The following is a 16,684-nucleotide window of genomic DNA, read 5'->3' on the forward strand; positions in this document are numbered from 1 at the left end:
CAAACACGATAGTAATGGAGGTACAACCCTCACGCTCCAAAACCTACAGTGTTCAACTTTTGAACAGATTATACATGCTTCTTTTTGCAACAGTTTATAAACATTTGAAACATTTTGAGTTGGGTTCATCATGAAGGTATCTTTGTTCTAAAAAAAAGTTAAACAGCCGTTTAAACTTTTGCAGCTGCTTTTTTTTTTTAAATTTGACTTTCAAAAAAACACAAATCAAACATTCCGATAACTTTGTAAACGCCTCACGTTTAACTCGTGTTTACTTATGTACATGTTTTACAGTGTTTATAAAAGTTGAATATAATTATTACATTCAACTTTCAAACGCTGTAGCCTATTGCATACGCTATCTCTTCAATTTTTGATATATTCTCTTCAATTTTTGATATATACGTTCTAATAAGATTACATGGTGCTGGATTAAGAAACCCCAAAACGATCAGCTCAGGAGATAAAAGCGATGTGGCGTCTTAAAAATACTTAATTACAAGGATAAAAGATAAGACGTTAAGATGTGTGCTTTATTAAGAACCCGATGCAGTTTATAGGGGTATTATAGAGCTTCATGGGCCACATTAGAAAAAAAGCTAAACGTACTTCTTAACATAAATCGAGTTATATTCGTAATTTAAAATTGCATATTGAATTCTTAACAACAAGTCAAATGTTTTATCAGTAATGAGACAAAGTTTTGGCTCAAACTGTTTCACCCTTTTGGAGCAGAAAACTGTTATTGTAGTTGACGTTCCTCACATTGCACTTTTGGCTCACTTTGATTGTCATTATGCTCTGGCTGGTATGGCGAAGAATCCTGCTGTTTCATTTATTAATATTGGTGAAAATAACTTTTTTTTTAAAATAAATCACTATGACGTTTTATGCAGTAATGAAGTTCTAAGCAGATATTTTAAACACCGTGCGGCCGGCCGTACCAAGCTGAACAGTTTGCTCTTGTGCTGCGACCATTCTTTTTTTGAACATACGTATAAAAAATCAAGAAAATTCTCAAGAAAACACTAATAGAAAAATGGGCGGTGCAACAAATGTTTTAGGCCTTAATTATTTACCTTCATTTGAAATAGCACACAACCATTGACTCTAACACTATTTCAGGTTTAACAATGGTTGTTTGCAGCTTTTTTTTCCCGATGGAACACTAAGGACATAAATATTGTTTGTTGGCAATCAATATTTCAAATGGGGGGCACCGCTTGATAGAGACCTCGCTCCCCATTGATACAAAACGAAATATGGGTAACACCAAATAAAGAAAATTAAAAGCCTATAGAATAAAGACGACCCGCTTTTGCGAAAAACAATACGGCAGTTTGACGACAATCAATCTAGTCATTTCGGAGTTCGCTTCGAGTTTGCACGCAATGGTTTAACGGACCCTTGAACCAATAAAAGGGGCAGTTGCATGCGGACTTGCATCAGTTAGTGGAGGAGAGTTCCAACGTTCACACACACAGCTAGCCTATCTGCCAGATGAAGGTGTTCATGATCCTTTTGTTGTTGGTCGGTTCTGCACTGGCCGGGACTGACCAGGGGGTAAGTTCATGTCTGGAAACATAATTTAAATGTTCGAATAGCTTTGTTCGGGACAGAAAAACCAGAAACTTGTACAATAGTCTCCACTCATTGGCATGTCTTGTATCAGCCATTATGTCAATTTCAGTCGTTTTAGATAACACACCTTTGGATGGTTCAGGTAAGCCTACACCAGCACAGTTGATTCACAATATTACTGTAAACAGATCCAGGAATGATCAAAGCATAAGTGAGTGTGCTGTATTTGTAATTCAAACTTCGAAGAAGATCTTGACTTTAATCAAAACAATGATTTTGGGTAATTATGCAAAACCTAAATGTAAGTTGAGTCGATGCTGATGAAGTAGGGGTGTTTGAATGTGTTAACAACATCTTACACTATGTATTTAGGTGGAATCAGTTGATTCAAGTGACAAAAATGACCCTCAATCAATAAATTTTGCCAAAAATAAGACTTTTACAAAAGAAGTAATTTAAATCAGTGATTTTTTTAAAATCATTTTATTAAAATCGTGATTTATACCAGTGATTTAAATCAGCCAACCCTGGATGACACTTTCGGACGCCTGGATTTCAGAGCAACCATCCTATCATGTGAAAGAGTGATTTCCAGCTAACACCCTTCTAGAGTAGAGTGGCTTTTAATTTTCTATCTTACCGGTGCCCTATTTTGTTGTTGACTAGTACTACAGTACTCGAGTACATTTCTTGGTACTCATACTCGTACTCATGAAAATGTAGTCGTACTCGTACTCGCAGGAAGAAATTACCCGTACTCGTACTCGTGACAGAGCACTCGTACTCGCACTCGTACCCTCGGAAATGTTCTCCCGCAAGATTTGAAAAAATAAATAAAGAGCTACATGCATGAATAAAAATACAGGTTTTTTTTTTTTTTACTGTTTGGGAGGCTTCTGCAATTGTTTAATGCCTTGTTTGTTACTTAAAAAAATCCCTCCAAAGCGAATAAATGAAGAGTTAATGGGCTCCAACCTGTGGAAGGTACTTATGAGAAAAAAATTGCCTTGTACTTGCACTCGTACTCGTACTAATGACAAAGTACTTTACTCGTACTCGTTCTCATGGAAATGTACTCGACTACAACACTGTGGTGACCTTACTCATTCGTTTTTAACCGATCATAAGGAGCTACACGCTTTACTTCCTTATCAATGTATTAGTTTTTTTGCGGGTCTTACTGTATTTCCTTTTTATAATTTTTTCAGTAGTGTTTTGGGTTATTTGTCATTTGCGTATTTTTCTTTCCACTGGGTTTGCTTATACTTGCCCTTCGTGTGCCTTTGTTTGTTTGTTTATAATTTGTTGTTTATGATAAAAAAAATTCTGGGTGGGGGATTTTTATATTGGATATTTTTCAATGGGTTTTTTATTGATCTTATATAATAATCTTCTTTTTTTTTGTGGTCTGACACATCTTTGATGACAGTTTTCACACAACTTTTGTCTAGACCAGGACAATTTTTTTTCAATAGAATTTTAATTATTGTCCGAAGATATAAAATGAATAAATAGATAATCATGATGTTGGGATTTGCGACACAGTGAAATAGTCTATTGGCAAACGAATATCTATTACAGACCTGTCGAAACTGTGTATATAAGAATTTTAATAACCAAAGATATAAATATGAAATAGGTGACCAGAAAGGGAAAAAAATAGTCCAAATATGTTCAATAGTCCGAATAGGTTCAATAATCTGAATGGACAACTAGGTTCCATGTTGTCAAATCGATCTGTTGAACGTTATTGTCGATTCGAACTATCGAACCCCATCGTATATCCAGACTATCAAACCTTCGGTTTATTTAACATTATTCTATTGTTCGGACTAGTAAACCTTTCGACTATTAAACCTGTGGACTAATGACTCTTCGGACAACGAACCTTGGGACTATCGAGCGGTAATCTTCATACCTTCACTCCCTACTTTTCCTAGAATTGTAGACGTAGAGCTTCCCTTTTTCTTAAAAAAAAAACAGCGGTCCCACTAACCTTGTTAGATCCTCTCTTCATCAAAAATAGCAAGAACAAAAACTCATAAAGGGAGATATAAAATACTGACGGCCCAAGAGATTGACAATGCAGATCGTGCTTTATTGTCATAATGTATATACATTACCAGGTGCGAGACGAATTCAATGGCGAGGCGGTGGACTTCTTCATGGGCAATGACAAGATCGCAGCCAAGTTGGAGATGACTCCGTCTCCGAATTGTCTGGAGGGAGACATGGAGATGAGCGAGGATCAGAAGAAGGTCTACAACATGATGCAAGAGGTGACGTCCAAGGACAGAGCCGAAGTGCTCCAACTTGCCAGCACTGCCTTCCGACTGTGGCCAGACAAGACCCTCGTTTACCAGTTTGATTCCTCGCTGAGTGAGTAAAGCTTCATTTTTACTGGGGGTCGAGGAGGTTGTTGTGTCAAAACTTCGCTTTGGTTTCGGCCTCTGGATAGTTAAGTCCTGTGACTTGAGGGACTCCACTCAATAATTTCCAAAGGGCGAAACTTAACTATAGGGACCAGACGAATTAGAATAAACAATTCCAGTGAAATCGTGATCCATTCGATTGAGTGCAATTCAATCTAAATCGTCTTGTCATAGTTTCTGTGGAGAGAATTTTCACTGTTTTGAAATGATAATAATCTGCCTTAGCAACAATCCTTTAAATTGAAATCAGCGCTTAGAAAATTGCCAATTTGGCATAAATGACGGCTTTCAAACCGCCCGTTTCCGACTGGCGCTGATTCTCTCTAAATTCCGAAGAGTGAAATTAGGGACTAGACGTTTTAAAGTGAAAATCACTCTCATTTTCGACTGAAAATGAACCACTTCAGTCGAAGCTCGAGTGAAAACTCGATCTTTACGATTGAAGACATTTCACTCTACAACGTCTAGTCCCAAGTTTCCGACTGTGGGAGTGAATTTTCACTCAAATGGAGTGAATTTTCACTCTTTGAAATTAAAAGAGTTCCAACATTTATATGAAAGGGATACAGTTACCCGTAGATGGTCAAAACTTATAGTCCTTTTGATTTTCCACTAACAATATATATATTTTTTTACTGACATAATATTTCAAAAGTCTGGGTCATAGGAAAGTTCGCCATTTGAAACAATAAGGAACGACTACACGCACAAGTCGTCGAAAGATCGACTGATGCAATCGTTCAGAACGACGTCAGGGTCTTTACAATGTGAAATGTATACATGAATTTTTTTCTGAAACCAATGTCTTTTGGGCGAACTCTATAGACTTGTGTTCCAGAGTCACGCCGATTGAAGATGCTCCAAATGCAGGGCTTCAATGGAAACCAGTTTTTAACTGCTTGGGCATACTTTGGGTAAAGAAATGGAATTTCAATGGAGCGCTGATCAAATCCTACAATCAGGCACACAATATTAGCTAAACGTGTACAAATGCACCCTTCTCATAACTATCTATAGGGGGAGACCGTTTGCATGTACGTCATATGTATACATTTGGCTAGTGCAATTTTTTTATGGAATTTTTAGGGGGGGGCTAGACATTTTTTTTTTGGGGGGGGGGGGCAGCCCCCCTTCTGGCCACCCGTAGAACCGCCTCTGAACTGACCTCTTTGACTGATGATAAACTTGCAGAGGAGAGTGCCAAACTAATATGCAAAGTTTCCAAATGATGACGTCATCAGACCAGAAGTTATTTTTCTATTTGGTCGTGCCTCACATGTTTACTGCTCGAATTTTTATCAGGTAGTTATTTTGTTTGTACCGTGTAGCCACGAACCAGGTTCTTCAGCTCAGAGAAGAATTTTAGTATGCCCACAAAAAGACAAACAGAAATAAAACATATATTGCATTTTCAGGAAATGATAATTTTTAATTGTCTGCATATGGCAAATGCAGCATACTCAATATCATCTAAAACTATTTTTTTTTATTGCTTTTTTGTATTTTGTAACGGCATAATTAAGTTCAGCTCCGAGCTAACGAAAGAATGGGTTGTTGACACACTGTACTAAATAATTATTATTTAATACAGTGTAGCCACGATCCATTCTTTCTTTAGCCTCGCGCAGAACTTTATTATGCCTTTGCAGAAAACAAAAAAGCAATAAAACGTTTATTTTTTAAACGAAGGGCATATTGTTGCATAATCTCCAAGGACTTCACAGGCTTCATCAAATGCCATATTGACGTCTGCTACTACTGTTTCTATTTTTGAACAGCTATACGTTTTATGGGCAGATCCAGAAATACGCTTCCAAAAATCAGATTACGTCTTGCATAATAACAATATTTCGTGTGGTTTTATTCAATGGCAAAATCGACTACTAACGAAGGAGACCTAAATATCAACACAAACGGAATTCTTCTAAACGGTTCAATGCATGAAGACGAAACCTTGTAAATAGAAACAACTGTCTAAAAATGTTGACATTTTGTGACGTCGTCATGATCATTTTGTAATGACATCATGACCTCATCGTATGTCAAATTTCAGTATATATTTTAATTACACACACACGTCTTCTCAAATATTTTTTTCTCGAAGGTAACGAAATGAAAGCAATGTTCGAGGAAGCCGTCGATCTGTACAGGGAAATGACGTGCATCAATTTCGTTGAGGCCAAAGATGGTTACACTGGAGACATCCCACCGCTCACAGTCAAGGGAAGCGGCAAGGGGTATAAGTCTGACCAAATTAAGCACGTTTTGAACGACAGGAAGTAGACTTATAGCATTGACATGAAATCAGCTTACATCAACCAAATGTGGTGACTGTGCGACACTCGTTTAGGCCCCCCCCCCAAAAAAAGCTCCGGTTTCTGGTGTGGAGCTTGTCGCAAGAGTGGTACGGCGACGCGGCTTTTTTTTTTTGGTACTTTTTTTCTTCAAATGTCGGCTGATGACTGCAAATGGTGCCCGGCTAAATCTAGTGCAAAATATATGGGAGTACAGAGAGGCCATATAAAGCTTATACTCGATCGTAACCCCATCTAAAACACGTTAAAATTGTGCAGCATCAGGATTCCAGTCTAACCAGTGAGTTTGGCAGTTTTGAGACATCATCTTACATTGAAAAAATACTTCTTCATTTTGCCGACGCGCATGGCTACGGCGACGTTGGCGCATACCAGAAACCGGAGACCTTTTTTGGCCTTACTTAATACCACTCACGTTTTGCAGGTTAAACCAAATATAAAAACATGTTTAGCGTCCTGCCCTTTTGAAAAAAAGGAAGAAAGAGTTCTTTGTTTTTGAACGCCCGACCCGGCTATATTTCTTGAATGGGTGCCACTTGGACTTACGAAGTGACATACCAGCTTTATCTGGGCTGGATGCAACAGACAAAGAGGCCAAAATAATGTCACTGTTTAAAAGCGAGTGGTAGAAACTTCTACACATAGCCACTCGTTATTCCCCCCCCCCCGGGGTTTTTTTAAATTAATGTTACATCGGCACTTTATGCTGAGTTCTGCTTCCAATTTAAGGTGCTACTCGTCAGTTGGCGGTCCAGGCGGACATCTCAACTTACAGAACGACCTCTGTGATCACGTGAGTAGTTGTAAATTGTTTGAAGAAAAAGTGCGGAAAAAAAAGACTTTGAAACTTCTGCCATGACAACAGCAACACTGTCTGAATAATTTAGGAGAACAAGTAAGTTTTAGGTGTTTTCATTTTTTGGATTATTCTAAGATAGAAACTGAGTTGCTTGGCACTTGCTTGGTATGAAAGGGGATCTCTCTTCAGTTGCTCCAGTATCGGTGCATTGAAAAGAAATTGTCCAAAAAAGGTGATGACGTGTGTGATTCAGCTAGCATAGTAATCTCGCAGAACGCACAAGGTTTAAACCGTTTGTGCGATATGCCTGGTTCTAATGATGGGAGTTTTAATCTTAATTTTCACTTATTCTTTTCTGCTCATATGTATGTTCAGGTCAGGGTTTGCCTTCACGAAATAGGCCACGCCCTCGGCGTTATGCATGAACAAACCCGCCCGGATCGAGGCGACCATGTCAGGATCATCGAGGACAACATCATGCCAGGGTACGCCCATAACTTCAGGATGGTGGACCGGGAGCTGATTGCCCCATATGATCTGCAGTCTGTCATGCATTACCATAGCTATGTAAGTACATGTACATGCAAAACAATGATTTAGAGACTTTTTTAATCTACCGTGACCAGGTTCGAGCGATTATAAGATGGAATTTTGCGTCGGGGTGATATAAATCAAACTATGTTTTGCCCTTCACCAACGTGTAAACACTGTATATTCAGTGTGTTACCTCCCGAGTGAAAGTTGGAAAAAAATCACTCGGGTGGGACTCGAACCCAAGTTTTACTCGGGAGGTAACACACTGAGTATACAGTGTTTTAACGTTGATGAAGGGCAAAACCTAGTTTGATTTATATCACCCCGACGCAAAATTCCATCTTATAATAGTTTATGCGGTGCCCGCTGCTATGTACATCAGATTCGAGCCAGCCAACCAATCCCGTTATAGCTCGGTGGTCGAGTGGTAAGACATCTGCACTAGAAAACAGGAGGTCGTGGGTTCGAGTCACACCTGAGTGATTTTTTCCAACTTTCACTAGGGATGTAACACACTGAGTATACATATATTAAACGTTGGTGAAGGGCAAAATCTAGTTTGATCAGGTTCGAGCAATAACTAGAGTTAACTGCATAGTTAAGCCCAGTTGTATAACAAGCCGAGTCATAACAAACCTCTTGCTTGTTCTTTATCCCGGTTGGCTGAAACACGGTCACGTGTGATTCAGTAATAAAGGCTATAGTGTATGAAACTTGCGTCAGCGTGAACTAGACGCGCGTCGAGACATCGCGTGCGCGTAATTTCCAGAGTATAGTGCCTAATTGGGCACGATACTCAACCATTTTTGACCGGTAACAGCGCCCTCTGACAAAATTCAAACTCAAAAATTTAATCTAGGGAAACTGAAAGCGTTCCTTTAATTGTTGAATTGCTTACACTATGAATTCCTTGTTTAAATAAAACAGTTCAATAATAAAACCCTGAAACTTTGAAAGGTTTCTTTTCTTCTTTTATATTTTGGAAAGAGGTGAGTTATAAAACGCAGATGGACTGGCAAAATTCGGTCCCTAGTACACGTTTATGCCACCCTCGTGCCAGTGAGTGACCAGAAGGGGGTCCTATTTCCCGATGCCGAACCTCTTCTGGTCACTTACAGTCCCTCGGGGCCAGTGGCTAGCCAAGAATTTTTCAGTTGGGGGGCGCTGGGGGGCTTTCATGGGGGGGGGGGGGGCTGTCGCCCCCCACGCCCTGCCCCCCGGCTACGCCACTGCTCGGGGCGCATAGACATGCGCTTGTGACCTCATGACAGTCTATGTGTATACTCTTCACTGGATGAACATCGACAAAGGAATGCTGTTATTGCAGTTTGTTTGAATAGCTAGTGACTTGATGTGAGTCTGAAAGACTTGACCCATGATGGACATATGCAGGGACTTATGATGGACACGCAGGGACTAATGATGGACACGTAGGGACTTGGGATGGACATGCAGGGACTTATGATGGACGTGCAGGGACTTATGATGGACATGCAGGGACTTATTATGGACACGTATGGACTTAGGATGGACATGCAGGGACTTATGATGGACGTGCAGGGACTTTTGATGGACGTGAAGGGACTTATGATGGACATGAAGGGACTTATGATGGACATGAAGGGACTTATGATGGACATGCAGGGACTTATGATGGACGTGCAGGGACTTTTGATGGACGTGCAGGGACTTATGATGGACGTGAAGGGACTTATGATGGACATGCAGGGACTTAAGATGGACGTGAAGGGACTTATGATGGACGTGCAGGGACTTATGATGGACGTGCAGGGACTTATGATGGACATGCAGGGACTTATGATGGACATGCAGGGACTTATGATGGACATGCAGGGACTTATGATGGACGTGCCGGGACTTATGATGGACGTGCAGGGACTTATGATGGCCGTGCAGGGAGTTATGATGGACATGCAGGGACTTATGATGGACATGCAGACATGCAGGGACTTATGATGGACATGCAGGGACTTATGATGGACATGCCGGGACTGATGATGGACATGCCGGGACTTATGATTGACGTGCAGGGACTTATAATGAACGTGCAGGGAGTTATGATGGACATGCAGGGACTTATGATGGACATGCAGGGACTTATGATGGACATGCAGGGACTTATGATGGACATGCAGGGACTTATGATGGACGTGCAGGGACTTATGATGGACGTGCAGGGAGTTATGGTGGACATGCAGGGACTTATGATGGACATGCAGGGACTTATGATGGACGTGCAGGGACTTATAATGGACATCAGGGACTTATGATGGACATGCAGACATGCAGGGACTTATGATGGACATGCAGGGACTTATGATTGACATGCAGAGACTTATGATGGACGTGCAGGGACTTATGATGGACGTGCAGGGACTTATGATGGACGTGCAGGGACTTATGATGGGCATGCAGGGACTTATGATGGACATGCAGGGACTTATGATGGACGTGCAGGGACTTATGATGGACGTGCAGGGACTTATGATGGACATGCAGGGACTTATGATGGACATGCAGGGACTTATGATGGACGTGCAGGGACTTGTGATGCATGTGATGGAATCGACTGGTCTATACCACACTGGTTAATCATTAATCAACTATCTTCAACTCAGGCTGAACGACGATAGTTTGATAGGCTAGTCAACTACATTGTATACTCGCATTTCTGGTTAATATATACAGTCATGTGGTTGCTAAGGCAAAGCATCTTGTGTTTTTAGGCAAAGCTAATCCGATTACGTACTTAGACGCTATAATAGAGCAGTGAAATCCATGCACCCCCCAAAAACATGGCCTTTTGAACGTTGTGTGCTCAGAAAACATGCTCAATATGATTGAAATGTATAACGGAAAACAAAATTCTAAACTTCATGTCAGTGAAAAAATCTCGGTCATCGATGCCGAAACGTCAAAAATGGTGACTGGTAAAGCTGACCTTCAAGTCTGAACGAAATCGTTCGAAAACCTCCCCAAATGCATGTATTAACCTCAATTTCTAGGAATCTCTCCAAGTTGTTATTTCACGAGTAGTTCAACACTTATATCATTTAAGAATACTCCGAATTTCTGCTTAATATGTTGTTGCAAACGCTAGTGTATCAACTAGAACCATCTCCATGGTAAATTTCGACGAGGAAATTCCGCCGACACGATTAACTGTGCATTGTTCAGCAAAGCGTTGTAGGTGCAACGGTTGACCGTGTATGGTAGATAAGCATATTCATTAGCGTCACTCGGCGTGTTTTGGCATGGGTCTCGGTATCGACCAATTGAAGCCAGCAAAAAGGGTGATATTTATCAATTATAACTCGTGAAGGAAGCTTTTCTCCAAATGTATACTGCAAAGCATAATAAATAGGAACCTTGTTAATATTTTTTAGTCTTGAAAAGATTGACAGATATTGCAAACGCTAGTGTACAGACTTTCAAAAGTGCACTTAGCCAGGCCTTGTTTTCCAATTTCAACAAAAAGTAATGAATCACAACGATTTTCAGCACATACTTGGATCATAATGAAGGAAGTAAACCCTGAAAGTTTTCAAAGATTCTGCCCGCCAATGGTGAACATGTGGGTGTACATGTAGTTTCATTCAAAATGAAGTGTTACATAGCCTTTGCCCTTCGCAACCACATGACAGTATAAATCAAATGGCCGCTCGCTTCATATCAACATGAACGACAGTTAGCCACGACCAAGATCATGTTTCTATGACTTTTTGCCCATCGTCCCATCGTACACACGTTCTTGCTATTAGTGCCCAGGCGTAGCTTACGTCACAGATAAACCACTTGTCAACCAATGTCCTCGATCGACCTTAGGTACTCCAAAATGATCGAAATGGACCTTTTCATCCGTCGGTCATTAGGAACGGAATTGCCGTGCTGTTTTGAGCGACAATTTACCCCTACTTTGGCTCATTGAACATGTAGTTTATAAACGAAAATTTTTAGGACATCTATTAATATGCATGTACATGTACTTCAGTGTGCATATTTGTATATTCATATAGGCTTTCAGCAGAAATGACTTCATGGAAACCATCATCCCTCACGATATCTCGGAGGGGGAGAAGATGGGAAGACAGTGGAGCCTTTCCCGACTTGACATCTACAAGTTTAACCTGATGTACGACTGCTACGGTGAGGTCAAAGTCCACTGTTCCTTAGTTAAATATTTTAAAATATCATTGAAACTCTAATAAAAGTGATCTTTGAAACAACAATCCACGGGAACAATTTCTAAAGATGAGACATACCTTAACACAAATTTTGGTCCGTAGGAAGACAATAACACCATCCCTAAACAAGTATGTATGCGGTATAAAGAATCAACCATTTAAAAAAAAAAGAGTTCAGGATACGCTCGTTTTTGTAATCTTGACATTCCCATTAGTTGTGTATACAGTATAGAATTTCATTTTCGAAATTTCTCGTTACTTTTACACTCCAGCTATCTGGCAATTCCCAAACTGTAGTTCATGCGACGATCAAAACATAGTTCATGTGACGTGACAAGTTGCAACGAACAGTGAGTTGGCATCGTCTGAACTACAGAAAGTTCCTTATATCCCATAATTTTCGGGGGTGGCGTATCCAGGTTTAGGTCCTGAGGAGGCTCAAAATTGGTTGTTTCTTAGAATATGCCACCATTTCATTTTATTTTTCGTTCGGAACAATGTTTAAAAGCGGGGGATGCCAAATTATTTTCATTCAGTTTTGTTCAATTAGAAATGATCAGGTTTTAAGTTCGCAGGTTATATATTAGCAACATAAATCCATCGGTATTTTAAACCCTGGAGCAGAATAATTTTGTGAACTCTTATCTCAGGGTAACATCTTTCATATCTGCTCCCACAATTTTTGATTAATGGGGTTTAACATACCGATCGAGCTAATAAATAACATGCGAACTTAAAACCTGATCATTTCTATTTGAACATCCTGATGAGAAAAAATGACAAGAAAGATATATCATGAAAGAAGTACATAACCTGCACTCATTGCGTGCAAAGTGTTGTTTCCGTCACGTGCTCGTGCATCCATTTAATGGTGAAATTGTGCGACTGGAATCACGACAAGCACCCAACAGCTCGATTTTTGATTCAAAATTTGGACAACCCTGAATTCGTTCTCGCAAACACAAAACAGCAATTTCCAAATCATGAATGTGTAGACGTTAACATTGTACTTATAAATGCTCTTTATACATCAAGACGCGTTTTGTATCTCAAGGGGGCACTCTCCAGGACGTATAGTGTCGCTATAAAAGCACGTGTTAATGACGTCAGCGGCAAAGTGCCTCCTCCCCCAAGGTGAATCCGAGAGGCGCCCAATGGAGGCCATGGCCGATGCTACTCACACCCTCTCCCTCAAGGATTTGTGTAATATGATTAAACACGAGAGACAGTAAAAAAAACGTAGAAGCGCCCCAAGCCTCAAATAAGCCCCGGCTTTTTAAATTGCACCCCACTCACCTACACACCCATGCTTACATAGGCATAGAAGTGGGGTACTTCCTTTGTTCTCGTGTATTAACATTTTGCAACGTCGCACACTTATGTCAAAATGATCTTATTTTAACCAAAGTTAATTTCCTGGGCTGAAATTCGGACTTAATATCCCGTTTCTAAAACTCTTCCATTTGCGACGGATCAACCCACCTTGGAAATTCCTAGTTTTTGAGTAAAATCCATATAACTATTTCGTGAAAAACCTGTGGGGTACCAAAATGGTACCCCGCAAGTCGGTGGGCATTCCTTGTGGGGTACCTCCCATTGTTCCGGTACCCCACAAGGCAGTGTTTGTACACGCACCCCTTCAGACTTACCTTGCATATCTACTGTGAACATTCCTGTGTATTCGTTTAGTTAAAAAAAAAAGACGAAAGTTTTTAGGATGATTTCCTTGAGTGTTCCTCTTCATTTCCCTCTTAACCTGTTCTGTTTTCTAGAGCAGGGAAAACCTAGTGTGGACGTGTGCAAGTCCACAAAGCGTTCACGCTTCCCGTGGACCTCTTTTGTTCACAGGTCCACGAAGAGAATGGAAGGTTAAAGCACATTCTTGTTCCGTAGTTGTGGGGACATACACTCGTCTCTATACGACGTATTTGTGGGATCCAAAAACGCTATGGGGACAGCAAGCAGCCCCCACACAGCAAGTAGTCCCCACAATTCGGTCCTAATTATCCTAACTGATGAAAAACCTTCCCATAACGCTGTGTAGGCCAGGACATAGGTTTGTTTAGGGTGTAAATTGAGGATTTTCTATGGCTCCTCGTCGTCGATCTTTTGCTCATACTTGAACTTTCGGCAACAGCTGTCATTGGTTTTGTACACGTTTTCTTCAATCGAGGACGTCCTCGATTTAACTCCTGTCCTCATTTACTCGATGCTTCACACGCGTGTCCTCGATTTACACCATAAACATGCGCACACTGATACTCCATGGGGTTGGAGCGCAACAAAAATTATTAATTTCTCATTGTCGCCATCTTGTCTTACCTCAGACGGTTGCCCCGAGGACCTGAAGGATAAGTGTCAACATGGCGGCTTGCCGTCCAAGCAATGCACCTGCGTTTGTCCGGAGGAATACAAGGGAGCTTACTGTGAGATCTTCAACGGCGAGACGGGTAGGGGCACAGACGATTACACCACGGCATGCTTGTTTGAGAAGAGTAGATTAATCGCTCCATTTGTTTTTAGAGGTCCCAAAATCGCATTAAACTGCTCAAAGTATACCCTCAAGTTTGTCCGTAGATATTATTGTGCTTTTCATGAAGTATGGGTTGTTGTTAATTAAATACGGCAACGTGGAGATATTGAACAGGCTGTTGATACTCCTAAAACAGTTTGCCTGAGTCTCAGAAACTAATTCACGCACACATCGCGCTCCATTTTTGTCAAGAGAAAACATTATCTAACTTAAGTTGGAATACGCCTCTGTACTGATGACGTCTTGCTTTGTTTACACGTGTACTTTCTTATTGGAGGCTGGTGGGGACGACGGTTTCGTAGCACCAAAGAAAAGCGCACAAGTAAACAAAGTTTGATGTCAAAGTGCTTATTGCCCACTCTCTGTGATTATTTTCGTCTACTCGTGTAAGAAATACATCTTAACAAAGGAGGTTGTTAGAATAAACTAGGCATGATTCATTGAAATATCAAGTCAGACAAATTTCAATTTTATGACAAAAAGTTGGTTTCTTATTCCTTTGTGAAAGGAATTGCGGTTAACCTTAATTACGTGTTATTAAATTGTTCTCTCAATAAATGGTTCAGCTTGCAGTGCGGAGTTTAAGGCCACATCAGGAGTAATCCAGAGCCCAGGCTACCCGGAAAGATACCCCAGCAACACCGAGTGTGTCTACGCCATCGAGGTAGGCTCATAACTCAGCATCCAAAATGCAGCAAGTCGCTATAAAACATTACTCATTTTTCCAAACATTATTTCACACATCAATCGAAATGGATGGACAGGAGCAAGTTATGAGGTCATTAAAAAGGAGCTGGAATTTACACTCGTTTGTGCTACTGTGAATTGGTATAAATAATCGCTAAATAACAAAAATACTGGGAACTTTTGACACACTTTTTCAAATAAAAAAGAGGATACTCAAAACTTTACATCAGAAGACAGCAGACAGTCGTTTGCAGAAAATGTCCTTGAAAAGAAACAAACACTTCAGGTTCCATATTACTATTTTATAGTATATATATTCCTCACCTTCCATTTTTGTTTGATGGGGAAGCGCTCAGGACCAGCTCGATGGCCGGTGTGAGAGTATAGTTAAGTAAGTTATAGAAGTACCCATGTTTTATAGATTTATAGTTCATTCAGATTCCTATTTTCCCCATTCATCTTGTACAGTGTCCAGTCGGTATGACCGTCCACCTGGACTTCAAGGACTTCGACATTGAAGGATTTGGATGCTTCTACGACATTTTTGAAACGAAAACTGGTGACATCATCGATGAGATATACCCTGACAAGTCAGTCCCATTTCTGTACAATTCAGAGTGCATATTAGTCTACAATGAATAGTATCCACATGTAGGCCTCTAAAAGTTGTTGCTGGAGATGTCAATCATTTCATGTACGAGAACGTCCTGCGCCTGCCCACCACCTAATAACCGGAGATTAAATTTAAATGCCATTATCGTAGACGTAGTATCTACTCCAGGGGATAATTCTCTTCAGTGTAGTCGTAGGGATGGAAGGGATGTTACCGCAATCAAGTGTGCCCATGCAGTAAGTCCAAGACTTAGATTTATTTTGTTCTTTTTAATCACTTTGCTTTGACCTCCAGATACTGTGATTATGAACTGAAAGGTGTCACCAAAGACTCCAAAACAAACGTGGCCTTGATGACGTTCAAGAGCGACTCCTTGTACAACTACAAAGGATTCGATATCGAGTATCGTTGTGAATAAATCCACCACATCAGACAAAACTTGAATGGCAGCACCGAGCGTTGAGTCCGGTGTGAAATTCGATTGGGATAAACAGATAATCTAGATATTAAATGGAAGATTTAAGATTTTAGTCTAGAGTAGTTGCTTTCATTAATGTGTGTAGGGTTAATTAAGCATGCTTAATCGGCATCGCTAATGTTACAAACAAGCAAAATGAGTTCATCTCTACCTTCAAGTATATAGTTCTGATTCTGAACAGCGAAAAAAATAAATAGAGTTCATCTCTAGGTATGCAACGTGTGGAGGGAACTAGGCCAAGAGAAAAATGGGGGCAGGCAAATGCGCCCCCCCCCCCCCAGCGCACACACTTGGCATAGATCAAAATAGAACTTGATAAAACTGTTCTGTGCTTACTGATACTTTTGGTGATGTTCCCGCCCGGCGAATGACCCTGAAGCCAAACTGTGAACTCCAATTACGAAAAGAAATTCTTTCCATTTTAAAGGGCCAATGAAATTAATTGTTTTAATGTCATCCTTGAAAATGTGCACCTTTGTGTCCCTTTTAACCTCATTTTCAATTTTC

The 16,684-nt window shown here is 40.5% G+C and overlaps 1 protein-coding gene across 1 annotated transcript; it reads left to right on the forward strand.

Annotated features, from left to right (window-relative positions):
• Positions 1-1,366: 1,366 nt before the first annotated feature.
• On the forward strand, positions 1,367-16,684 carry LOC119718799 (blastula protease 10-like). The gene is made up of 10 exons (XM_038188220.1): positions 1,367-1,563; positions 3,708-3,960; positions 6,118-6,250; positions 7,058-7,121; positions 7,503-7,694; positions 11,699-11,828; positions 14,194-14,316; positions 14,966-15,063; positions 15,555-15,676; positions 15,994-16,684. Exons 1-10 carry the CDS (start codon positions 1,501-1,503, stop codon positions 16,115-16,117), a joined length of 1,302 nt encoding a protein of 433 aa, XP_038044148.1. The 5' UTR covers positions 1,367-1,500; the 3' UTR covers positions 16,118-16,684.

Source organism: Patiria miniata, unplaced genomic scaffold (assembly GCF_015706575.1).
Source record: "Patiria miniata isolate m_02_andy unplaced genomic scaffold, ASM1570657v1 HiC_scaffold_7, whole genome shotgun sequence".
Taxonomy (NCBI): Eukaryota; Metazoa; Echinodermata; class Asteroidea; order Valvatida; family Asterinidae; genus Patiria; species Patiria miniata.

What these genes read in the sequence shown, in the direction of transcription:
- LOC119718799 (XM_038188220.1), top strand. Translation starts at nt 1,501, where the DNA reads ATGAAGGTGTTCATGATCCTTTTGTTGTTGGTCGGTTCTGCACTGGCC. An exon ending in CCAGTTTGATTCCTCGCTGA is followed by an intron (nt 3,961 to 6,117) that starts GTGAGTAAAGCT and finishes TTTTTCTCGAAG; the next exon opens with GTAACGAAATGAAAGCAATG. An exon ending in GATGAGATATACCCTGACAA is followed by an intron (nt 15,677 to 15,993) that starts GTCAGTCCCATT and finishes TTTGACCTCCAG; the next exon opens with ATACTGTGATTATGAACTGA.